General features: G+C 38.0%; 1 protein-coding gene across 12 annotated transcripts in view; it reads left to right on the top strand.

The window, feature by feature from the left end:
• Positions 1–27342, top strand: part of LOC144606930 (protein 4.1-like) — a 115853-nt gene that overhangs the window by 39832 nt on the left and 48679 nt on the right. For 6 of the 12 annotated variants that reach the window (XM_078423438.1, XM_078423442.1, XM_078423445.1 and 3 more), the window contains exons 2-12: positions 6545–7037; positions 8267–8476; positions 8712–8735; positions 9977–10081; positions 13422–13464; positions 14181–14256; positions 17776–17994; positions 19374–19461; positions 21190–21342; positions 24984–25078; positions 26993–27168. In XM_078423438.1, coding sequence (XP_078279564.1) covers positions 6552–7037; positions 8267–8476; positions 8712–8735; positions 9977–10081; positions 13422–13464; positions 14181–14256; positions 17776–17994; positions 19374–19461; positions 21190–21342; positions 24984–25078; positions 26993–27168 — 1675 coding nt within the window. In that variant the 5' untranslated portion in view covers positions 6545–6551. The remainder of the gene's footprint in view (positions 1–6544; positions 7038–8266; positions 8477–8711; positions 8736–9976; positions 10082–13421; positions 13465–14180; positions 14257–17775; positions 17995–19373; positions 19462–21189; positions 21343–24983; positions 25079–26992; positions 27169–27342) is intronic. The other 6 variants (XM_078423446.1, XM_078423440.1, XM_078423444.1 and 3 more) reach the window with 3 other exon arrangements.

Here is a 27342-nt window from a genome sequence, read left to right as displayed (position 1 = left end):
TAATGTAGAAACAGGAAACTGCAGATACTGGTATACAAAAAAAAGTTACTAAGTGCTGGAGGAACAGTGGGTCAGGCAGCATCTCTGGACAACATTGATAAGTGACGTTTTGGGTTGAGATCCTTCAGGCTGCTTGTGGGGTAAGTTGGAAGAGAGGAGGGACAGGACAAAGCTTGGCAGGTAATAGGTTGATACAAGTGAGGGGGGGGGGTTGATGGGCAGATGGTCTGGCCAAAGGCCTGAGATAAAAAAACAGGTGTGAGACAAAAGGATTGAAGAGTTGCGAATTGTGAGGCGAGAGAAAGGAATGTAGATGGAAGACGAGGGCGAGGGGAAAAATGAGTATGTCGAAGTTGGGCACAGGAGTGGTGGGGGAGAAAAGGGGAGTGGTTTGGTTACCTAAAGTTGAAGAATTCAATGTTCCTATCATTGAGTTGTAAGTCACAGACTGAAAAATGAGGTGCTGTTCTCCAGTTTGCATGTGGCCTCACTCTGTCATTGGCATAATCATGTATCAGTGAACAAACCCACTTCTGACGTATTGGAGGTTGTTGCTCAATTAGCTGAAGGTAAACTATTGTGGTCTTGTTGTCTCCATGGGCTGACCTGATGGGTTTCCAACCAAAACGATTATCTTCCAGGTGTATCCTCCACCAATATGATGATTTTCTCTGATCCAGTTTAAGTGCCGCTTGGTAGGCTCTTGGGTGTTACTTGATCTGGGTGCTTTAATAGGAGTACTGACATGGCAGGTTGCTCAGTCATTGGGGTACACATTTGAGTAAGTTCAGCTGAATACACTGAAGAGAATTGAATTTGAAATCCTCGGTTAGTTTAGTTTATTTTCATGTGTACCGAGGACCAGTGAAAAGCTTTTGTTGCATGCTCACCAGTCAGCGGAAAGACTACAAATGTTTACAATCGAGCCATTCACAGTGTACAGATACATAATAAAGGGAATAATGTGAATAATGTTTAGTGCAAGATAAAGGCAAGTAACAGGTGGATGCAGGTGAGGGGGATTTTGATGGACAGGTGGTTAGATAAAGGCTAGTGATGAAAAGTCAGAAGATGTGAAAGAATAGGATTGAATACTGCACATTGTGAAGCTGGAGGAAGAAATATAGGTGGAAGGGGAGAGGAGAAATAGGTGCGTGCCCAGGTGGGGCACGGGGGAGAGGGGGATGGAAGGAGAGTGGGGTGGTTTGGTAGTTACCTAAATTTGGAGAATTCAGTGTTCATACTTTGTAATATTGTGAATATTTGTGAAATATGAGGTGCTATTCCACCAGTTTATGCATGGCCTCCCTGGTGGTCCAGGACAGAGAGGTCAGCATGGAATTGGGAAGAAGAGATAAAATGGTTAGAAACAGGGAGATCCAGTAGACTTTGATGGATCGAGCGCAGGTGTTTGGCGAAATAGTCGCCAAGCCTACACTTGGTCTCGCCAATGTACAGGAAGCCATACTGGGAACAATAGATACAGTGGATAGGTTAGATCAGATGCTCATCAACGTCTATCACACAATGGAAGATTACTGGGGATAATGTAATGTGCCTGAAGAAGTTGATGAAGTCTAATCAGGATCTTAGTGATGGAAATGTTGGCCTGGGAGAGATGTGGATCTTCTTTGTGGATTTCGATTTTTGTTGCAGGCAATATTGTATCCTTCCTCTATTTTGAGATGACTACCTGAATTCGCATTGTCTCAGAAGGTGCAGAAAAGATGCACAAGGATGTTGTCTGGACTGGAGGGCTTGTGTTGAATAGACTGTTTTCCCTGGAACCGATAGGACTAAGGGATATCTGTGTGGAGGTTGTCAAAATTATGAGGGGCATAGATAGGGTAGATGGTTACGTCTTTTTACCCAGAGGAGAGGAGTCTAACCTAGATGACATAGATTTCTGGTAAGAGGGGAGAGATTTAAGGGGGAACAGTAGGACAGGCTTTTCAACCAGGATGGTGGATATAATGGAATGAGTTCCCAGAATAAGTGATAGAGGCAGGTTTTGCGTGCACATAAACATAGGATTCTAACATCACCAGGTCATGGAGTTCTCAGAATATATTGCCAATGAAAAATATACCTCTACACTTTCCTGATCCAAATTAGTAAAGGCATTTGGGGAAACACACAATACTATGAAACCATTACTAAACTGCAGTGCTTTGAAAAGATGACAATCTTATTCTGTTTTTTTCTAATAAAAATAAAATTAATAGAAAAAAATTCTATATGCAAACAAAATGATTAAAAATAACACTGAAGCGTTTCAATGTTCCTTGGGTTATTGCATTGTGATGATGCAGTTTAAACAAAAATAATTTGTTTAGGGCATTCAATGAGATCATGGTTGATCTTTGACCCAGCTCACAAACCTGCCAATGCTCGGCATATCTTTTGGTTAGAGGAATTTGTCAATTGTAGATTTAAAATTAACAAATGTTTCAACATTGATTTCAATTTGCAGAAGAGTTTCAAATTTCTGGCGCATTTGTCTATAGAAGTACTTATTCAGATTGAAGTTGGATATAGTGGTTCATTATGCATCCCACAACAGTAAAGCTCAGCGAGCAGCTTAACATTATTGTATAAATTGATTTAGAGTTTTGACAGTTAACCTTGATTGGTTTGCTAGATTTATGACAACTGTCGACTTTGAAACAAACTATTGATTGCTCATAATCATCTTGTGGACCCAGACATATTTACTCATGTAGATTAACAGTTGCAGAAATTCTGAATACTCAAGAATGTACAAGAGGGCTGTTGAACATTTACCAACCAAAAGCGTGTTGTCAGATCACAATAAAAAAAAACTCACCTTTGTGTTTCTAGCAGGAGAGTCCTATGCTATAAAGTATTGACTTTGAATTACTTGGAGCTAATGAAGGAATATAGCCCCCAATAGCATTCTAACTTTGCACATTCCATTACTGGAAAAAATACATCCCTGCACTTTCCTGATCCCACTTTGTAAAGGTGCTGGGGAAGCTCATCAAACCATGAAACAGGTTTGCTGACCAATCATTCATTATGAGAATTATTAAGAAAATGTTACTGGTAAAATCACAAACTTGCCAATTTAACAAAGTTAAAGTTGGTTCTTTGAATTCCAACTTAAAAAGTAGTGACTTTTCTTAGAATTGATTTACCCAAGGACAGTTGCCACAAAATATTATTTCAACTACTTTTTGGCAGAATCCAAAATTAGATTAAATTCTCAGGCAAAATGCAAAGTGCTGGAAGAACTCAGTGGGTCAGGAAGCATCTGGGGGGGGGGAGGGAATGTAGGGAATCTGAAATAATTACTTGCTAACCATTTTAACTTCTCTTCCCATTCCCATACTAATCTTTCAGTCCTTGGCCACCTCCTTTGCCAGAGTGAGGCCACATGTAAACTGGAGGGACAGTCTTTCATATTCTGCTTTGGTAGCTGAACTCTCCAAAACATCACCTGTCCATTTCCTCCCCAGATGCTGCCTGACACGCCAAGTTCCTCCTGCACTTTGTTTTCAAGATTCCAACATCTGTGGTCTCTTGTGTCTCATTCTCTCCTCTTGGGCTTAGATTTTGGGCAGTTGAATTTGCCATAGTACATTGATTTAGTTAAGATTGTTTGCTTCCATACATTTGATTTTTGAATGATTCCTCTCCATGGATGTTCCAATTATTTTCCTTAAGTTACCCATGAAGATGGTCATTGGTCAGCCATTAAAAAACTGATGCCATGGGTTGTGAACCCTTGCTGTGCCCTCAACGGATTTCAAGAGCTCTGCTTGAGTTGAGCCTGATTGCATCCTCATCACTGATGGACCTGGTAATCCTTTTTGAGTCGATGCACTAAAACTGGTTTGTCTCTTGGTCAAAGGTGCAGTCTTGTGAGATATATTGGGACCCAGAACTACAGAAGAATGCTATTAATCAGTCATCCTTATCGAGTGTGTTTTTCATTTTGAAGTAAATACCAATTCTTTATTCTAAAATGGTTAAACATAATTTTTCTTTTTAAAAGAAGAAAGCTTTTCCACTTTAATGCAAGTTCATTTTGCCAAGCTTTTTGTTTATTTCTGGAAGTATTTTGCAACAAACAATTCCTCTTACTTTACATTGCTGTTTAAAGATTAGGTACAGTTAATAATTAAGAGCATGTGCTCTTTAACAGCAAGAGTCAAGTACTATTCAACCTCTTCAACTTAGAAAGAAAATGATTTTAGATGTTCAATTGTATTTCTGCATTATGTAAATACATTTTTATGAATATTACTGTTTTGTTTCTCAATCCATTTCATTTATCTCATTTCTCTTTTTGTACCTGATTTGATTGGTTTCTGTTGTTACCACTTTCTCAATTCTCGATGCCCCAAGTGGCATATATTGTGGCTTTTATAAGACAGTCAAAATTAGTTTCCAGCAGTGCACAGTGACACTGTTCCAGATGATGTATTGGCATGACTGTTTCATAAAATATTGTGGTATTTATTGGAGTGCAGGTCCAAGTATGTGTCAGATACAATTATGTTTAATAATTTGGGGAGTTCTCTTAAGGGTGTTAAACTGTTGTGCTAGGAGGTAATGAATGACCAAGTGATGGGTCTCCTTGGACATACTGTGGACTTGTTTTGTTGCTGGTTTCCATAGAACTGGGGTGTAACTGCATTTCTGCAAATGTGCGTATTTTGAAATGTTGTTTTCTCTTGATAATACCACCCTCTTCGCTGCAAAAACAGCTTTGTTAAATTATTATCAAAGCATTCCTAAAGGTTTAGTTTTATGCGCTATACAATTTCTCACAATTGCACAGATGCAAGAGGCCATCGAGTGCTTGCTGACCATGCAAGAGCAATCTAACTGCTCTGTTCCTGCTTTCTCCCCATACCCCTGCAAATGGTCTCCTTTGAAATACATTTGCAGTTCCCTTTTGAACGCCACTTGCCTCCCTTGCTCAACACCAGCAGACTCCAGTTTTTCCACCATAAGTTTTTGAAGAAAAATTATTTGATCCTTGCATCAATTTGGGTTCTTTTAAAAGATCACCTTCATACTATGACTTTAGCTCTTGATTCTTCTACTAGTCAGAGCGGCTTCTCTCCATCAATTCTACAGTTTAAATATATCGGATAGTTCTGCTTTAATGTGATAGTTGTGTTCCTAAGAAACCTTGTTATAGAAAATTGCTTAATAAAGACCATTGTGTCTGGGGGGGGGGGGGTTAGGGACTAGAAAGTTTCAGACTCACAATAACAGTTATTTTTCCTGCAGGATTATCAAAAGTAAAGGGCTTTTTAACAATTACATTTATATTTGTTACTGCAAGCTAAAAATACTTAAGTTGCAAGTTACATTGTTTAATGTAACATTGTTCATTGCACAAGTGTCAATAGAAGTGATTAACATGTTAATTTCAATGGCATGCCATGGTTAAAGTGGTAGCTGTGTTCTTAAGCAACAATGGTCCCTTGATTATTGTGGGAAGGTTATATGAAAACAAGGTTATTTTCTTTCTGCCTGTTAATTTATAAAATAGCTTTTAAGTGGTTCTCTAGTTCTCAATCAAAATTGCGGTATAATGAACTCTGCTTGCATGATACAAATAGTGTTTCCTCAATCATCACTCACTTTGTATCCAATTAATATTACGGAAAATGGACACAAAAAGCTGGAGTAAATCAGCAGGACAGGCAGCATCTCTGGAGAGAAGGAATGGGTGACGTTTCCGGTCAAGACCCTTATTCACACCCTTCAATGTTATGGAAATTTGCATTATCTCAGAATTTATTTTACTTCTATCAGGATTCCATCTCATCCTTTCCCATTGGAAGTAGAACAGCTCGAGCTTCTCTTGTCCCTTCCTGTAATTAGAGTCTCTCTCTTCCTAGCATAATTTTAATAAATCTCTTCTACAACATCTCTATGGCCATTGCATCTTTCTTATGGTAGTGTCTAAACTAATGTTTTACAAATATTCATCATAACCTTTTTTTTGCATTATGTGCCTTTGCCGTTAGATGCCGAAGGTCCAAACTTTTTTTAACTGTTCTCTCAGTTTGTACTATTTGCTTCCCAATTACATTGCACATAAGGAAAACATTAGTCTGACATTGGGAAATCAGATGTTCCTGAAATCTTGTGGTTTGTTTTGTTCATTTAAAAATAGTGCTTAAAAGTTGTTGCTGGGAACTATTGTATTTTCATATTTCTTTGTGATATTTGGCCCATCGGTCTCTGCTGACTCCCAAGGAAATCCCTTTTTCCTGTCAATTGCAGGGAGAATCTGTTAACTCTATGCAGACGGCACTGGAGATCAGGATTTTGAACCTGAGTCACTGGAGCAGGAAGACAGCACTCATTCTAGCTGCACCAGTGTACTGTCTGTGGTTTGAATGTCTGGTTTATTGAACACCATTTCTCCTTCAATTCACAAATTTATTTTCACATTGTTCTATTGGAACTGCTATATTGAGGCTGAAAAATATAATGTGCTGCAGTGTAACATTTAGAAAAGATATGTAGCTAAGTGTTTATTTTGTTTTCTTTTAAGGCTCATCATGACAACAGAAATTAGCTCGAGTGCTGCCACAGGAAATCCACAGCAGCCAAGTTCTGAACAAGACCCTCCCAAGTTTGACAAACCGGACGGTCAGCCAAAGGAGAATCAGCAGTCGGAAGAGGTGGTGGACAAGCAAACGGGTGGAGACCAGAACACACCAACAACACCAGTCAATGGTATTCCAACCAACAAAGAGGAGGCAGCAAAGGAGCAGTCATCCAGCAGCAAAGGCTTGTCTCGTTTCTTGCCTGGCTGGTTTAAAAGACCCAAGTCTCAGATTTCAGAAGAGGAAAGTGGAAAGGAGGTTGGTGTCGCTTCTGAACCCAGCAACGCAACACCAGAGCAACCACTAGATTCAGTAAAGCAAACAGAAGAAGGCGAATTAGTTGAGCAAGGAGCACCTATCGCAGATCAGGAGCTGGATGATAACATTGACGAAGAAGCAACATTAGATTTGCATTCTGTTAGCAGTGCTGAAACTCAGGTAATTGCCACTTTTTTAGAATACATTTGTGCCTAATGGCCAGATGATGGAAATGTGTATTTGATTGTTTTAAGTCTGGTCTTGCATGTAATGGGAACTTTTTGTTGTCACAAAGCAATAACTACTCTGCAATAGTAATATCGTGGAAAAGAAATATAAATCAGTAGAACGTTCCTCTGTGTGGAGCAATTGCTTTCTTTGAATTGAATGAAATTTTGGCTCAAGCACTGTAATGTTGAAATAAATACCATACGCATTGTAGCCAAGCTACTGGGGGAATATATCAAAAATTCAACTCATCAATGATAGTTAAAATTATAATTTAAAAGTATTCTTGAATTTTCTCACTTGCTGCCATTTTTGTTTACTATTTTACCCTTGAATTCAGGTAATGTATGTTAACATTGAAAGTCACTTTTAGACAGTTGCTTTTGTTTTGCAAGTATGAACAGCTTGCAAAGCATTGGTTTCCAAGACTAATCTTTGTCCTCTATGTAATCAGAAGTTTGATTGAAAAGAAACCTCATAAAATGGTGGAAACTCAACAAGACTTGAGGAGAGAGGAGAGTTAATCAACCTTTTCGTACATTTTTTTAAAATTGCTACTCATTTTAAATAAATACACGCCTTGGCAGGCTATAGGTCCTTAAAAAAATGATGATTAAACCAAGATCATCTGTGTAGCTACAGGGCTTAATGATTCGGATGAGGAAGGGTTTTTTCCATTTCAAGAATGGTTTTGGATGGAAACTACTTTCTCCATCCATTTACCAGAATAATTGTGTTTCTTTTAGTGCACAGCTTGTAAAGTTTTACCTGTGGATGAGAGCTTTACTGATAAATGTGGAAAATAAATATTTAGAAATAGAATACCTTTTTATGCTGTCATTATTGAACTAGAGTTCACCTGATCAAAACTAAGCAGTGAACATTATAGCCTATGGACAATGGCAGCGCTTGTTAATGACGGTTAGCTCAAAAATCAACCTGTGAATCCCAAGAAATGTATTCCTTTTTGTCTTGATCATCATATTTGTTTTTTCCCCATCAGAGTTTCGATTGATTTTAGTGGTGTTGACTTATTTAAATCTGAAGGGCATTTATTAATTATTGCTCTTTGAAGTATATTCATTTCAATGTAAAAAGAAATGTGATCCTCAGGGCTGAAGACTTCTGAAATTCACGCTATAATTTGTAACAGTTGCGTAACAATTTTGTTTATGTTCCAGCCAGCCCAAGAAGAAAAAGATATTGGCCCAGAAAAGGCTTCTGAAGTTAAGGATGAAGTAAAGCTAGATGTTACTGAGGAAAAAACTGAAAGTACAGAGTTAAAAACCAGTAAGGATTTAAAACCACCACCCAAGGTTGCCAAAAAATCAAAAAACATGCACTGTAAGGTGACTCTTTTGGATGAAACTGAATTTCAGTGTGATGTTGAGGTAAGAATAATGCACTCTTTCTGGCATTGAATATTTTCTGTGTGGCTTTCAACTGATTTTAGGTGTCAACTTGGCCAGGGAGGTTCATAGATACCTAAAACCCTTGTAACCAAAAGGGGTCTGCCCAGTAATAGTCTGCATTGAAGATAAACTTCAAACCAATATGTGTGAAACAAATTTTTATTTGTTTTCCCGCCTACTCTTTGGTCGTGCTGCACTGTTCTCCTACTGAGAGGATGGGACGATAACCTGCCTCCAGGTATTTGCACCATTTAAACTAGCCACTAGGTGTGCAAGAATGCTCTGGGGTGGTCCCCTCTTTTTCCAATCCTCCCTTCACAAAATCTTCTGCACCTTTAGTTTGCAATTTCTCAGTTGTAAACTTAAATGCTTAATCACCATTTGATGAGTCATATAAGAGGGGTTCTGTAGTGTGGTGGGACCCCAGCTCACGATCATGAGTCTAGCAACCTTATTTTAGCAGAGGAGCACAAATGAACTGCCAAGACCTACACAGTAATAAACAGGCGGGTTTGTAAAAGGGTTTGAGAGCAGAATAGCTAAACCTGCCATGGATGAACAAACTCAGGCTGGGTTTTAAAGCAGGAGAAAAATACTGATTTTGTTTTTGGCAATTTTGCCTTAGCTTTATATTTCTGGGAAAGAATCAGTAAGGCTTTAAGTGGCAAATTCATTTGTCTCTAAAAATAATTTTGCAGTGTTGTTTCACATGAGTTGGGTATTTTGCATCAAATGCAGGTAAGCAATTTTCAAAAATAGCAAGAACGAATTTCTATCCAATATAGATAGTTTGGTTTACTAGAGCATGTTAGTTTTTCTTGAACTAGACGACTGAGCCTAACCTTTCTTTGATTGTCAGTGGATGCAAAACCCCAGAGCTGAACTGCCCACACAGTGCATTATAGCTGCTTGAAGTGCTGTTAGCATGGCCGAACAGTGGGTCCTATCTAATTTTAATATCCAGGGAGATGCATTAATTTTGCCAGTTGACGGGAGTCTGTGTTTAAATACAAAAGCTAAATGTCATTCCAAAAAAAAATGAGACTTGACAAAGGGATTATAGTAATCATTGACAAAATCACCTCAATCATTGTTGTCACCAGGCTTAATTGTATATTGGCAAGTTGCGGATTACTTAAGTGCTGTTTTCTCAGATACTACAACAAACAGGTCTTTATTTCAGCGTTGTATTACTCAAGGTACTGTTGCTGATATTTGGTGGAACAAAATCATTACTTGCACTGCCAATTGTTATTCACAGTTTAAATGGGCACTATAATAGAAATTGCACTATAAATTATGCTTCTCCAAAACCTAGTGACAACATGTGTAATTACACAGCAATAATGCATGTGCAATATTTGGTGATGTTATATGAATTGGCTTTAATATTGAGCATTGAAAGTATTCAGCCTCTTAAATCATGGTACTGCAAATTGATACATATTAAAATACTGTAGTATATCCTTGTTGATACAGAGACATTCCAAGGGGCATGAGCTGTTCACTAAAGTATGTCAACATCTTAATCTTCTGGAGAAGGACTATTTTGGACTGGCCTTTTGGGATTCAACAAATCAGAGAGTAAGAAACTTTATTTTATTTTCAAAATCAGGCGATATTCATGTCAAAACCTAGCTATTGTTTTTCTTTCTTATTGAGGCATTCAAATTTTGATTTGATAATTCAGCTTAATAACCTGTCACATGTAAGTGAGTAATGTTCAGCTTTGAATTGTAAATACAGGAAGTTCTCCTATGATGTGTATTTTCATACCACAAATTGAATATTGATAAATACACCATTTGTATTATGCAGGTTAAATTGGTTATGAAGCAATTTCTATTGTGAATGAGAGAAACACTTAAGTTATTTAAAAAATTGACATGTAGAAAGAAAAACTGAGGGGGAAGAAAACCCTTAGGGGGAAGAAACTGTTTCCATGTAATCTCCCTGCAATAATTGGACACCATTGTCCCTTGAAATTGACAACCAGTCACTTCTTTTGACACGGGTGCAATGACACTCTGTTAAACAATGTAATGTACATCCATTAATGTTTTTAATCTGCAGTAACAAAAAAAACATAGCTATTAAAAAGATCTTTATTTTTGAAACCCTATGAGAGAAATAACTTCTGTTACTGCAATTGTTTTTACAATGTGATTTTTCTAAAACATAAAGTTTCTTATGAATGCAACTGTCGTGTCATAGTTGAACTTCTTGAATATAAAGAAAACCATGACATAATGGAATAATGGACTATTTGTATCACTTTTCTAGATGTGAATGGTATAGTATGAAAGTGCCAGAATTGATATATTCTTGCAAGCTGTTCATTTCCTACATTTCACAGAATCATACCACACATAAGGAAGCCAAATCTTGTAAAGACCCAACCAATTAGTATTCACTAACTCTTTTCCCCATAGTCTAGCAATTTTTTATTCAAGAATGTATCCAATTTTCTTTTGAAAATATAATTATTAAATCTGTTCTCACTGCACTTTTAGCTCATTACAGTTAAACTCAATGCAGATCAGAGTAACACACTACATAAAAACAAAACTTATCTCATCTCTGGTTCTTCTACCAGTCATCTTCCAAAATTGTACCTATGACCCTTGTGTCACTTGCATCTATCTGCTTACTTCATCAAAACACTCTTATTTTGAACATCTGTCTCTATTAAATCTCCCTGTAATCTTTTGTGCCAGCAAATAACAACATTGTTTTTAAGATGTTCTGTGTAAATAAAGTCCTTTGCCTCTTGTATCAAACAAATCTGCTCTGAAAATTTGTGTTGGTATTAAATGATGAAGATGCTAAGATGAGCAAATATTTAATAAGATCTGGCAGGAAAAGTGTATCTGGAAAATGTTCCTGAAGGTGAATAAATGGGTAGATTGGTAGTTTAGATTATTTATCAACTAACTTTAATGGTGCAGATATTCTATTAGTGCTTTTATATTAAGGATTTATCTTGGCTTTCAACTAAATGAGGCACAGTTTACCATTTAAAGTACTGTTCCAGGTTTTATAGAATGGGGCTCAGCATATTCCCATGATGAAATAAATTGCATGGAAGAAAATGAGCTTTAAAATATCAAGTTGGTAGATACCTGTGAGATGCTATTGGACTTGTAAAAGCAGAACAGAGCATTGTGCAAGATAAAATGCTGGCGAACTAGTATTAGGACTATTTTTTCTATTTGCTCCTCCAGGAGTAGGTGATGTAAATGAGCCTGCTGTGTATTTCAAAAGAGTCGTGATTGGTCTGCATTTGGATTATATATAAATACTGAGCACTTTATGCATGTTGTATCGTTTGAAACATCACTTTAATTTTGCTTCCTATTGAGATGTGAGTGCTGTGCAATTTGTGAAATTATACTTTTTAATCCAAAGTATTTTGTTCACGGGTTAAACGGTCTGTACAGTTATCACTTTCCATCACAGTTGGGAGACAATAATGGATGAATAAAGCCTCGGAGATAATTTAATTTCTATTTAGAACCATTTGAATGGCTGAATTATACCTTTGGTTTATTTGATGAGTAAGGTTAAATAGTGTTATCAAACACTTGTCATTATCCCTGGGTTTTCAGAGCTGAATGTGATCTGAATAACTGAACATGGAGTCAATTGTGAGCCTGAGTTGTAGTGCACAATATTTGTCATTAATGAGAATCTCAGAGCATCAGAACACGGGGTATTACCTGATCTTTATTTATTACTTCCATATGTTGAACATGTTTATGGAAAATAAAACATTTTAATTTTTGGGCACCAAAACTGAATATCTTGTGCATTTGAAATTATTTTTATAATGCATTTGATAATCTGGCATTTTTAGCAAAAGGCAGCACTCTGAACTCCATGTGGGCATTTCAGCTCATAATATTTCATGATGGTAAATTGGGGACTCTTTACAAATAAAGTTTCATGTCAGAGTTGCCCTGATGAGGTATTGGTTTAAAGGTTGATTGATATGTAAAATTATCAGGAGGTTAAGAATTTTGTATGAAAAGTTGTGAACAGCAGATAGAATATACGTGGGATTATCAGTGGCTTGGTCCTACGGATTCGGAACTGGCCTATTGATAGAATACAGAGTGTTGTGATGGAAGGACAATATTCAGGCTGTAGATCTGTGACCAGTGAAGCTCCGCAAGGATCCATGCTAGGACCTCTGGTATTTGTGATACATATAAATGACCTGGACACAACTGTGGACAGCTTAATTAATAAGTTTGCAGATGAGGCCATGTGCTGGGATTGTGGGGAGAGTGAGGAAGGCTATCGAAGTATGCAGCAGGATATAGATCAGCAACAGAAATGGGCAGAGAAATTGCAGATGGAGTTTATTCCGACCAAGTGTGAGGTGTTGAACTTTGTACATCAATGCTGTTCATCAATGCTTTGTACATCAATGCAAGGGTTATTCCATTAATTATATATTTTCCACTAACATTTGACCTCCCAAAGGGATTTTGGGGACCAAGTCCATAACTCCCTGAAAGTGGCAACACTAGTAGATAGTGGTAAAGAAGGAAAATGGTTCGCTTGTATATAGGTTGGGGTATTGAGTATAAATGTCAGGAAGTCTTGAAGCAGCTTTATAGGACTTTGGTTAGGCTGCATTTGGAGTATTGCATGTAGTTCAGGTTGCCCCAATACAGGAATGATGTGGAGGCTTTGGAAAACGTGCATAGGATGTTTACCAGAATGATGCCTGGATTAGGGGGTATTGGCTACAGGTTGTTTTTTTCTTTTGAACATGCTAAATGGGCTTTCTTTTATGATTATAGATGTGGTGACTTCACTAATATGTTGAACCCATTGTTCAGGATTTGGTCCAAAATGTGATTTATATTTACATTTGTCAAACAAGCAGTACATGTAACATTTTTTATGATTTCAGAATTGGCTGGATCTTACCAAAGAGATTAAGAAGCAAATGCAAGGTAAGATATTTTCTCATCCAATTCATCTAAAATCACTTATCTGGTTTACTCAATAGCAGGATTCTGTTGTCGGATGTATTCCAAAGCTTCTAAGAGTTTGTCTGTGCAACATAGATCCTAAATGATCCTTGAAGGATTGCCCACAGCTGCTTGTTTATAAATTCCTCACCAAATAAATCTGATCGTGTTGGTTACGTAACATTGGCATAAGCAGTACTTTTATTTTGTACACATTAGGGATTTCATGATGGCTTGAATTTTTTTGAAATTCTATTTTGCACTAGGATGCCTGTCAATGGTCTCTGATTTTACTGCCTTGAATATTTGCAAAATAAATTATTATTGAAGGCCAGGTATAGATCCTGAAGGTTGAATCAGAATCTGCAACTCATGGGGGATGATGGGAATCACAGCCAGAGTTGGAAGCAAGCAATGACTTGGAGACGGGAATCTAGGTATTGCAGGGCCAAAACTGCAGTAGAGCAATTGGGAATGTGGGGATCAGAGCTAAAATAAGGAGCAGGGAGGGTGGAGTCAAATGATAAACTGGACCAAGCTTGGGAAGTGTATCGGTGCAGTGAACCCTGGTCCAGGGTCACGATTGGGGGGGGGGAGGGGCCAGGGATTGTGGACTTGAGTTAGAAAGTGAGTTGAGGTTTGCTGGATTGGTAGGCAGTCGGGGATTAATGACAATACATTGTTTCTTTGTGTTTCAGGTGGTCCATGGGATTTTACTTTCAATGTGAAGTTTTACCCTCCAGACCCGGCACAGCTGACTGAAGATATAACAAGGTGTACAGCTGTTTTCTCTTAATTTGTTTCAATCAAGATTATATTTGTTTGTAATGTTTTTGAAAATGTTAAGTGCTTTGCTTGGATATGCATGGGTACTGAATATAATTACCATGTAATTACTAATGTGTGTAAAACGATAGTATGTAAATTTTGAAATCTTGTGCAAGTACATTCATTTCATGGCAGTAGAAATTAGAATACTTTAAGATGGTTAAATATAAAAAATGTGCTGGGCTGGATTATAACTTGGTTGGAATTTTAACAACTATTTTACAGGTAGCTCAAAATATTATTTAGAAGGCTATTATTTACAATATTCCATAGGGTACTGAAAGCTAATGCAAAAATATGATTATTTAAAACTAATGAAATGAGCATTTGTAGTTAAATCGACTTATTTCCAGAACTATTTCATGAAAGACCTGGATTTTGTGGTAATAATGCCTAGCAAAAGTGTTGGCATTCACAGTCATTACAGAGTGAAATTGACAACAATTACTCGGATACATATTTGCATAGTTGAGAAATTCCCAGAAATATTTTGGTGATTCATTGTTCCCGACGGAGAGCACTGTTCATCCCAGAATATTCTCCAACAATCAGTTGATGTAGACCTTGGGTATTTATCAAATATTGATGCTCCAAAGTACCCAGAAAACAATAGACTTTACTCCTGTAATGTAAGGGTTAAACCCTGCGTATATTTCGTTACAGCTTCATGAGACTCAGCATTTGAGCATCATAGAATCCTGGAGAGACACAACACCAAAAGCGAAACATCTTCGGCACACCAAGTCAGGACTGAAAATTAGTCATGTATTTTCACACCAATCCTAACCTAACCCATTTTATTTCCCCATACAAAAAACATAGTGCTGTAAGAATTCGGAAGATCAGGCAGCATCTGTGGAGTGAATGAATAACAAGTAATTAGAGTCTGAAGAAGGGTCTCATCCCGAAACATTATCTGTCTATTCCCTTCACATATGCTGCCTGATTCACTATCCTCCATAACTGTGTTTTTTGCTCATAACTTCAGCTTCTGCAGTCTCTTATGTCCATTACTCTCCCCATATTTCTCTCATGCACCCCCCCCCCCTTCCCCAAACTCTACCATTCATCTACAGACTAGGGCCAACTTCCAATACCCAATTAATCTGCACACTCGTCGCCAGTGCTGAGAGGAGCAGCTCTACTTACTGTGCCACTCCTTTCCCCCTGTGGCTCAAGAGTTACAGTTATGGCTTTGAGAACTCTTTATCCCATAAATAAGCTAAATCATATCCATGTGTATTATAACTCCCTCAGACAAATATTACAAAATAGAATGAACTTTAAGATAGCAAAAGGAAGCTGAAATGTCAAATTTTGTGTACTTTACAATTCTTAATTCATGCTCTGAAAAACACACATAAATTGTTTGTTGAAATTGAGCTGCTTATCCCCTGCGTAATTGACTCTCAAAATAATTCAAAGAATTGCCTGGAATATTACAGCATTTTTAAGCACGTTGCCCATTTTTTCAGGCACTTGCATGGATATGGTCCAAGTAGGCAGCTTGATCTATTTTAGTTTTTTTTTCTAAAACATTTTCCCCCTTCTATTATAACATTATATTATAATGTTATATAATTCCATCACATAATACTGATAGTTGAGGATCATATTTAAGTACTTCCATCACATAATACTGATAGTTGAGGATCATATTTAAGAGCCAAGACCAGTGCAGAATTTTTATTTAGGTTTTATTCCTTTATGGCATGTCCTTGAGCATCATTTGGTGGATCTATAAAATATTTGATGTCTCTCTGATACCAATTGGCTAAAAAATCTCTTCTTGTTCCCTACAGTGGTTGTTCATACTCTTTCACTGTTTAAAAGTTAGTTGATTCGAAAATGTTGCTCGTTTTCACTAATTCTCAAGTATTTGTAATTTTTTGAAGTTTTTCTTTTAATTTGCAAATAATCTGTAAAACCCTTTTTGCTTATATTTAATGAGTCAGCATCCTTGGTTCTTAGAGTGGGCCTTTGTTTTGATTTTGAGGGTTACATTATTTTTAGTGTGTTAAATTAATGATCATATTATTCAAGTTAATCCTTTTAATATCCAAATTGTATGTTTCTGGAATCTTTACTTTGACCAGTTTCCTTCTCGGGTATTTTCCCTGACAGGTTTGAAAGCAAATTGGATGCAGTCCTAAACACTAGACCTTAGTGTAGAAATTAAATGAGTGGTCACTCTTTTTTTTCCCGAGAATGTGTCATCTGCTAAGCCTGAAAATAGGTGGATGGGAAATATCCTTTGATGACAAAGGATAAACAATAGGAGTCCTTTATCCATGCTGGAGAAAGTGATAGACACAGGAAATTACAACACTTAAAAGACACAAAGGTGTATATATAGGAACATTTGGAGGGAAATGGTCCAGGCACAGGCTAGTCGGACTAGCTTGATTAGGCAACTTGGTCGGCATGGACAGGTTGGGCCAAAGGGCTTGTTTCCATGCTGTACAGCTTTGTGACTAATTCTTCCAAGGACACAGCTGTAACTATTATAATTTGCGATATTTTGTCAGACTTTTTTACATTTGTTTATTGATTATTCTGGACTGTTTTGCATTTAGATGTCATTTTTCATTTGTTTTCCCTACAATTATTGCAAACAATATTCTACCCTCATTGGATAACTTCTTTTCTTTCACCTGTTACCAGTCATCCTGTGCAGGCAGCATGCTTTTGTTATAGTGCCATTCACTTGCTGCTTTGAACACGATCAAGCTCTGCACCTTAACCTGTGCATTTCCAAATACCTGCTACTTCCTTATTTTTCATTGTTCTTTTTCATTCAGTTATGTTATGCAGTGAAGTCCACATATACTGTCCTTGAGAAAGTACTAATGAGCTACTTGACTGCTGCGGTACTTGTGCAGATGGTTCTCCCACAGTATGTGACTGATCAAGTAGCTCACCTCTATTCACGGTATTTAGACCCAGTGAGGATGATGGAATAGTTATGTGGAATTCTCTGTCTCAGAAGGCAGTGGAGGCCAATTCTCTGAATACATTCAAGAGAGATCTAGATAGAGCTCTTATGGATAGCGGAGTCAGGGGGTATGGGGAGAAGGCAGGAACGGGGTACTGATTGAGAATGATCAGCCATGATCACATTGAATGGCGGTGCTGGCTCGAAGGGCAGAATGGCCTACTCCTGCACCTATTGTCTATTGTCTATTCCTAAATCGGGATTTATTGTGGCTTGGAGCGGAACCTGCAGTTAGTGGTATTCCACTAAGTGGTATATATTCTTTATAATATATTTTCAAACCATTGACAATAGTACTGGCTACACAGTTATGCTGCATCATAAGTCATTACCCAAGTTATCTGTAACATGTTTATTAAATTTTTCTTCAAAATTATTTAGGATTGGTTATGTGGAATTTACTTGTGCTTTAAGTTTACTCTTCCCAATAGCTTATTAAAATACAATTGATTACAAATGTGTTCTTTCAGATATTACTTATGCCTTCAGCTGCGTCAGGACATAATTACTGGATGTTTGCCTTGTTCATTTGTTACTCTTGCCCTTTTGGGATCGTATACAGTTCAGTCAGAGCTGGGTGAATATGATCCAGAGCTACATGGAACAGATTATCTCACAGAGTTGAGGTTGGCTCCAAATCAAACAAAAGAACTGGAAGAAAAAATAATGGAGCTTCATAAAACCCACAGGTATTCATTCTTAAATTAAAAACCTGTTAACTTGTACGTTTGCTGGTTGAAATGCCCAAGTGATCATAATTCTATTTTCCTGGAGAAATATCTTCTGGTGCCATCTTGGAAATTGGTCAATCAGTTTTTAAATATGGTTATACCTATTGTTCATGGTGCACTTTGGCAATTAACAGTATCTGAACTTGATAGTTATTCGCATGCTAATGGTTAAGGGGAACCTTTTCAAAGCGGTAAACAAAAAGTAAACAATAACAGGCACATGGACAAGGTTGAGTTGATGAAAGATTTGTAAAAAATTTTTTTTTAAGATTAACCTGATTTGAATTCTTCTGCTGAAATACTAGAGAATGTTGACCTCATGGATTTTCAGAAGGCATTCAATAAAGACCTATATGAAATGTTTGTTTCCAAAATTGATACCTCTAGATTTGAAGGGTCTGTAATTGAATGTACAGGAACTTGAAAGCAGATTGGAGGATGAAAGACAATGGCTTTCTGTATGGGTGGACAGTAAGAAACGGCTCTGTATTTAATTATTGATCAATTAATCTAAGTTTAGTTTAATTTTAGTTTACAGAGACAGAGACTAATCAAAGAAATTAGCATGGCCTTGTTAGGGGGAAATGCTGTCCAACCAACATGAATGAATTTTTCGAAGAATAACAAAATTTGTTGACGAGGCCAGTGCAATTGACGTTGCCTTTGTGGCCTTCAGTGAGGCCTTTGGCCAGGTCCCAATAACAAGCTGGATCAAAGGTTGGAGCCAGTGAGATCCACAGCAGGTCTTACTGAATGGTGAGGTCTATGTAACCCAATCTTGCTTCTGAAAAGTGAGATAATGAAAATGGCAATATTATGCAGAAACCTTTCCTTCCAATTTCCAAAATTTGCTTATTCCCGTGATTATTCCCACTATTGTTGAATATATTCTGTGGCTGGGCAACATCTGATTTTTGATGATGAGGTAATGCCAGACTGCATTGATGTGTATCTCGTGATGAAGGACATTGAAAATTGTGATTAGTTTGCTTAAATCTAATCCAAGCATCAATTGAAGCATTTGAAATGAGCTAACAGCATAGACCATGGATAGAATCATTTTTTTTTTGTCAGGAGAACTGATCATACAGACATAATACCATTATGATAACTACTGGATATTTGTTAGTGGTGGTCTTATGGACTGGGTTTCCATTACACTGGTTGGGTAACTTATCACATTGTCTTTGAAGGACAACGTCTGCTTTTTAATATTAAACAAAGGAAAGATTAATCTGCTATCATATGATCATTTTTAGGCAGCACAGCTTTTTAAAAAAGATATTGAGACATTTGATTATTAAAGTGCTTAAGTTTTTTAAACTATTTCTTCCTAGGGCCATGACACCTGCACAAGCAGATCTGCAATTCTTGGAGAATGCTAAGAAGCTTTCAATGTATGGTGTAGATTTTCATCCTGCAAAGGTACACTATCAGTTCATTAATTCTTCTACAATACACTAAATATTCAGTTTTCCTCAACAAAAACATTGCAGGTCAAATTGAAAACATTTACTTGTCTTTTTTTATCTGTAGGAACTGATGCAAGAAACTAGTGCAGAATGTCTAATTTCATCATGTCTGTCTATCTATGCTTTTTGTGTCTGCTTAACATAAATATTTGGAGCTAGCAGTATAATGTTAATGTTATAATGTTAATGACTGCAGTTTTAATTTTCCAACATCTAAACCATTGTTAGCAAAGCAGTAATTTAGGTATTAGGAGAAATGCACAATTAAACATTGGTGGATGTCACAAGAGTGTAAACATACTAAGATCCAGAAACCAGTATTGCAATGGTTGAGGGCAATGTAGCCCAATCTTGCTTATGAAAAGTGAAATCCAGAAACCAATAGTGCATGTGTGCAAAAGATAGTCCATTGATTGAAATGTAATTTTATATGCAGCATATAACGGTTCCTAATGTTTGAACCTCTGTGGGATAGGATTCATAATGTTAGGCACGGTTGAATAGTTTGAAGACCAGTGTGTAATAATGTATAATTTGTTTTTTCAATTAGAATAGATAGTTGAATGCAATAGTGAAAAATGCAAATATTTAAACCATTTTGTTTACATGAATCATTTGCAAATAGTAGTAATGCAGTATCTCAATCTTCTTGTCGGGCTACAAAGAAAATGGAATGGGGGGGGGGGGGGGGGAGGGACTGGTGGGATTGTTCTACTAGGAGCTTGCCCAAATGGTGGCCTCCTGTGCTGTAATAATTATCTCAAAAATGACTGCTTGTATCAATGCTAATTGGAACAATTAAAATAACTTCCCAGCTGAACAAGTCTAATTCTGAAGATAGTATTTCAGTGCTATAGTTGTTGCATTTATTGTTGCATTATCTTTTTTTTTTGTTGTCTGTTTACCACAGTTTAACTATTATTTACAAATTGTTCAATTCTGGTAATGTCACTTGTGGATCTTTATCTATTTCTGCATTTTCAAATATTAACAAAATAAGGAAAAATACAAGTTTTCTTTTTTGCTTGCATTGCAGCGTGCTGTTTCAAGTGATTTATTAATCCTTTTTACACACACAAAGCTTTTATCCATTGACCCCCATGACATTAATTTATAAATGTGCTACATACATAACTTGTATAATTTTATTATGAACATGAACCACTTAAATTAATTGAAACAAGATAAATATGGTGAAAGCGTGGTGGAAGACTATTTATGTTATGAATTAACCAAGCTTCGGTGAAATTTAAAGGTTACCCACCTGGCAATGTCAGAAACTGTCAATTTGTTTAGAGATGAAGCAGTTTGTCCCCTTTACAAACTACCCGTTTTTCATCACTCAGCAGATGAAAAGCTGAGATGAAAATGTGCAAGACCTATTCACAGTGCCATGGGTCTAGAGTTTTGTAATTGGGGAGTTGTATCATTTTTAAATTATAGTTAAAGGCAAAGCTTGAATGAAGAAATAACTCTCATTCTTGCATCTGTTGAACAGAATTCACCAATTTTTGTTAAGTGCATAATGAGATAAGACTTCAAAGATTTTAAAAATTTTGAATTTTTTGATGCCACAAATACGTAATCGTTTAGCATAAGAGGATAAACAACAAAGATGTTTCCTTGGTGCAAACATATCCAATTCTTTGTATTCACTACCCTTAATTACTTTGGCTTTTAGGACTTGGAAGGAGTGGATATCATGCTTGGGGTATCTTCTGGTGGCCTCCTTGTGTACAAAGACCGACTCCGAATAAATCGCTTTGCCTGGCCTAAGGTTCTGAAAATTTCGTATAAACGCAGCAGCTTCTTTGTTAAAATTCGTCCGGGAGAGGTATTTCTCCAGTTTAATACAAGTTTAGAATGTGAAATTATTGGTTTATAAAAATATTAATAACTCTTGCATCTACGTTCTTTTTGCAAGTGATTTCCATCATGATGTTCTGATCTGGCAGGTGTATTAAGAGTTTTCTGAAAAGATTTTTGTTTTAAGCTTAATTTGTGCTTAAATATCCATTTGTGAGTTTTGCTAATGCTCACATTTGGGTATTTAAGCACAATAAAAGCATTCATTGCCCAAGCCTTGTTGCCCTGATGTCTGGATTTGAATTGCTGTTGTATAGTTTCAAACAGCTGAGTAACTTGGTAGACCACTTGAAAAGGCATTTACACATGAACAACATAGCTTGGAGTTGCACATAAACCAGATCAGATCAGGAAGACAAATGCTTGGACATGGCAGTGAATCAGTTCAGTTTTTACAACAAGCAAACACTGTCTTGATCCCTTTCTATAGGTGGCTTCATATCCCTTGATTTATTTTACAGAGAATTGAAGTTCTAATGCTACAGTATTGAACGTGGAATTCACATATGCTAGTTCAGTAACATAATCATGACACTGCCATAGCTATATTCAAAATGTATCACACTATTTGTAGCATTATTTATGAATTCTACATTCTGCAATGTAAGCTGTACATCACACATTCATTTATTGAATTCCTAGAAAATAACTACCCATTAGCCAGTTTTGAAATAGGAAAACAAGGATTATAGATATTCTTTATTTGACAATGTTAAACATTAGTTAAACATAGAAAATAGAATCAGGGTTAGGTCATTTGCGCCCTCGTGCCTGGTCTGTCATTATAGGAGATTGCAGCTAATTGTTTGTCATTATGGCTGCCAGTTTCCTGCTTGTTTACAATAAAATCCAAAATTTTAACAATCCCTATCTTGATTATATTCAGTCACCAAGTCTCCACAGCTCTTGTAAAGAGATACATACTTGTAGTTAGTTGTATTTGTTTAAATGTAAGTCATGCTTATTTCCTCTAATATCGTTTAGCATGGCTTCACAATTTGCCATCGCCTGCCTCGTACCTTCTACATATTGATTTCAAACTGAACGAAATGATTTTTTGTCACGGATGAAATTCTATCATTATTCCCCAAAATGTACTTTAACTAATTGATTATTGATCAATTTGTTCTCATTGCATATTATACATGTAAAGAGGCTTATTTCTTTGGTGTCTCGTTATATTGGTCTAGTAAACCATCTATATGTTCATATAATCCTCTGTTACTACTAATCTGGCTTGATATATATCTAAATTCAGCTTTTAAATGATTATTGTAGTGCTCTGGTTTATCTCATGGTCTTCATGTTTGTGTTTGGTGCCCAAGTTTTTTGTGTCTTTCTCAATTCCTCAGGACATAATGGATGTTTGGAATTATTGGTGTTCCTAGAGTCCATATAAGTGCCCACAGTTGTGTAGTTGTGTGATGTGGAACTAAGAAACTAATCCCAGAAAACATGAACAAGCTTTTGAGTTTTTTTAAATATAGATGTAGCGCCATCTGTGGGCAGAATAAATTATTGTTAGATCTCATTAAGATGATTTTTTAACTTTCTGATCTGCCCTATACTATGTTCTCATGAAAGCAGTAATATCTCTGGCATTGAGTTTAACCAGTGCCACCTACTTTTTAATCCTTCAGTTTTAGGATATTTTTCTTCGGTAAAATAAAAGTAAAAAATGCGGGAATCACTAAGCAGGTCAGACCACCTTGGTGAAAGACTTAATGTTTCAGATTGAAGACTTGTTTAGAAATAAAAAATAAGAAAACAAGTTGCTTAGTTAGAATAAAACAAATATCTCCTGTAGAGAATGGCAGAGTGGTGCAGCTGGTAAAGCTGATGTCTCAGTGTCTGAGACCTGGGTTCGGTCCTGACCTCAGATGTTGTTTGTTTGGAGGTGGAATGTTCTTCCTAAGACCGCATGGATTTCGTCCGGGTGTTCCAACTTCCCCCCCACATCCCAAAGTTGTGCAGGTTTGTAGGTTAGAATTGGCTTTGGTGTATATTTCCCTTATTGTGCGGGATAAAATAGAACTAGTGTGAACAGGTGATCACTGGTCAGAGCGGACTCAGTGGGCCAAAGGGCCTGTTTCCATACTGTATCTTTTAATCAATCAATTATGGGTGCGGCCAAATTTGGAGTATGGCTTCTGTAGAAAGGGGAGAGATTTTTAATTCCAAAAAACTTTAAAGCCACAATGGTGCTGAGTAAGGGGTTTGGGGATTTATGGGGATATATATTTCCAAATCTGAATAGTGTGTAGCTTAAAGAGTATTTGTCGGGTGGTTGTATTTCCATATTATAATGTCTTTCACTATCTAGGTGTGGCAGGTCATAGGTTTGGGTGGGGGGAGGGTGCTGGCAGAATGACATGTATTTATTTTTATATGAATACATTTTATAGATCATGCACATTGCAGCCATAGTGTGCTGATGGAAAAAGGAAATGAAAATTAACGGTGGACGGTGTGCCAATCAGGCTGCTGTCATTGATAACTAGGGTATCTTTGTTATTGACTATAAAATGTGATCCATTATATTTCTGTAGTACCAATTAAGCACCTGCTTCCACATTAAAAGTGTCAAAATACAAAAGATGGATAGTATTCTCAGTGCTTTAGACAATAGACAATAGGTGCAGGAGTAGGCCATTCGGCCCTTCGAGCCAGCACCACCATTCAATGTGATCATGGCTGATCATTCTCAATCAGTACCCAGTTCCTGCCTTCTCCCCATACCCCCTGACACCGCTATCCCTAAGAGCTCTATCTCGCTCTGTCTTGAACGCCTTCAGAGAATTTGCCTCCACTGCCTTCTGAGGCAGTGAATTCCACAGATTTAAAACTCTCTGACTGAAAAAGTTTTTCCTCATCTCCGTTCTAAATGGCCTACCCCTTATTCTTAAACTGTGGCCCCTGGTTCTGGACTCCCCCAACATTGGGAACATGTTTCTTGCCTCTAACGTGTCCAACCCCTTAATAATGTTATATGTTTCAATAAGATCCCCTCTCATCCTTCTAAATTCCAGTGTATACAAGCCTAGCCGCTCCAGTCTTTCAACATATGACAGTCCCGCCATTCCGGGAATTAACCTAGTAAGCCTATGCTGCACGCCCTCAATAGCAAGAATATCCTTCCTCAAATTTAGCAACCGTGTGACTTCAATTTCCAGTATTTCAAATTATGATTCTTGTAACGCTTTTAAAAAAATAGTTGCAAGTTTGTGATGAAACCAGGAACTGCCCATGCTGGTTTACAAAAAAAGACAATGCTGGAGTAATCAGCGTGTCGGGCAGCATCCCTGGTGAACTCATTCTGGATGATCAGCCATGATATTGAATGGCGGTGCTGGCTCGAAGGACCGAATGGATTACTCCGGCACCTATATTCTATGTTTCTAACATGGATAGGTGATGCTTCGGTTCAGAACTCTTTTTCAGACCATGTTTTGTGTCGGGAACCTTCCTCACACCTGAAGTAGGGTCCCGACCCGAAATGTCACCTATCCATGTTCTCCAGGGATGCTGCCTGACCTGCTGAGTTACTCCAACTCTTTGTGCAAGTTTGTGTTGATGGAATTATTCACCTGTTCTGCATTCATTTTTCAGGATCAGTGTGAAAGTACCATTGGGTTTAAGCTGGCCAATTACCGTGCTGCCAAAAAATTATGGAAAGTATGCGTGGAAAATCATACATTTTTCAGGTATGTATGTGTAACACACAGCTGGAGGAGTAAAGAACAATTTGCAGAAAATGTGAATGTTTATTGATTCAAATATTTAACATTAATATTATGATCTTCCCATTTGCAATCACCTTTAAGTTCAGCCTGTTGGTAATTCAAGTTCAAAAACCTAAAACCTAACCCATAAAGGACTTTCATTGAATAATTAATATAGTTTAGTTTAGAGATACAGCGCGGAAACAGGCCCTTTGGCCCACCGAGTCCACATCGACCAGCGATCCCCGCACATTAACACTATCCTACAGACTAGGTACAATTTACATATACACTGTAGATTGTGCATGCTAGTTCACCTTCACTATATATATATATAGCGTCACATTCATTATGCATGCTGCACATTCCACACACGATCCAGTCCGGATCTTCACTTCCACATTGACTATATACGCTGCCGGTCGCTGCCTTCCAGGCAGACCGAGACCAGACTGTGAGGACGATAGCACTTATTGTTACCTCCGCTTGAGTACAAATAAACTATGAGTAGCAACTCTTGTGTATTGGCATGAATACACAACATGGTGTCAGAAGTGGGATACGAACCCACACCTCCAGTGGAGAAATTTGAGTGGTCGGGGAGGAACAGAGGTGGTGCCGGTTCGCACACTGGCAGGATGTGCTGTCGGTTGCGTCTGTAAATTCCGCCGTCGGCTTCGACTAAATACGAACGAGGCTCGGGCGCTGGCCGAGATATCACCCCCAGGCGGTCGTGACCCTTTTCGGTTCGTAGGCGGACCACCTGACCGTTAGCAAGTAGTGGCAGAGGCCTGCTCGTCTTGTCGTACCAGCGTTTTTTGATGTCACATTTCCGTTGCAGCTGGGACTGAACATCAGATGGAAAGCCAAATTGTGGCTCCAGTGTATGTTTAGCAATGGGTAAAGTGGTTCTTGTCTGCCTGGACATTAGGCGTTGTGCGGGTGAACCAAGGATCGGATCGCGGGAGATATTCCGCAGGATTAGTAAGTCGAGGAAAACGTCGGATCCCGCTCTGCGGGAACGTTCCATTACCTGCTTGGCACTCCGGACGGCACGCTCCGCTAGCCCATTAGACTGAGGGTACTCGGGGCTACTAGTGATGTGGCAAAAGTCCCAGCGTGCAGCAAATTCTTTGAATTGGAGGCTGGAGAATTGGCTACCATTGTCGGAGAGTAGGCGATGAGGAGCCCCGTGGACGGAGAAATGGCGTGCAAGCTTCTGGATCACTACCGTGGAGGTGAGGCTCGGGAGCAGATCGATCTCGAACCACCCGGTGTACGAGTCGACTATGACTAAGTACCGCTTCCCGTTCCACTCAAAAATGTCAGTTGCCACGATGGACCACGGGAGGTCAGGAACCGGGTGTGCGAGGAGCGGCTGTTTCTGCTGGTGCGGCGCCAGGCTGTTGCACATCGCACAGGACTCTACTTTTTGACGAATATAGTCAGACATTCCAGGCCAGAAGAACATGCTCTTAGCTCTCGAGATTAACCTGCATACCTGTATGTCTTTGGAGTCAATTAACCTGCATACCTGTATGTCTTTGGAGTGTGAGAAGAAACTGAAGATCTCGAAAACCCACCAGTCACAGGGAGAACGTACAAACTCCCTACAGACAGCACCCGTAGTCGGGATCGAACCCGGGTCTCCGGCGCTGCAAGTGCTGTCAGGCAGCAACTCTACCGCTGCGCCACCATGAACTAAAGCTCTTTAGTTGTACGTATGAATTATTTGTATGGCCAGGAAAACAAAAACAAACTTTAAGCCTAAAGTACCCATAAAGATTTTTTTGACAAAGTTTAATTTTCTTTTTGCCTTCAAATTAAAGAGAAAAAAATTAGAATATTCTAGTATGCTTTGCCTACCTACACTGTTTAAATTGATGTTTTCCCCAGTAGGCTAACAACTCCAGAATCCTCGGCAAAAAGCAAGTTCTTGTCCCTGGGTTCCAAATTTCGTTACAGCGGTCGAACACAAGCGCAAACCAGGGAAGCAAGCGCCCTAATTGACAGACCAGCTCCCCGCTTTGAGCGTACTGCAAGCAAACGGGCGTCCAGAAGCCTTGATGGAGGTAACTTTATCTGGGATTATAAATAAAACATCCTTACTTGCAGAGTATCATTGAAATTATGTGGTAACCATACTTATTACCAATGTAATGTTCTTTTTTTGTATTGAACCTACTGAAGATAGCCAGAGCAAGTTGATGACTATTTTGTTTTATCAAATTATATTGTTTTCAATA

This window comes from Rhinoraja longicauda, chromosome 27 (assembly GCF_053455715.1).
Source record: "Rhinoraja longicauda isolate Sanriku21f chromosome 27, sRhiLon1.1, whole genome shotgun sequence".
Taxonomy (NCBI): domain Eukaryota; kingdom Metazoa; phylum Chordata; class Chondrichthyes; order Rajiformes; family Arhynchobatidae; genus Rhinoraja; species Rhinoraja longicauda.
This window is presented reverse-complemented; position numbering and strand designations above follow the sequence as displayed.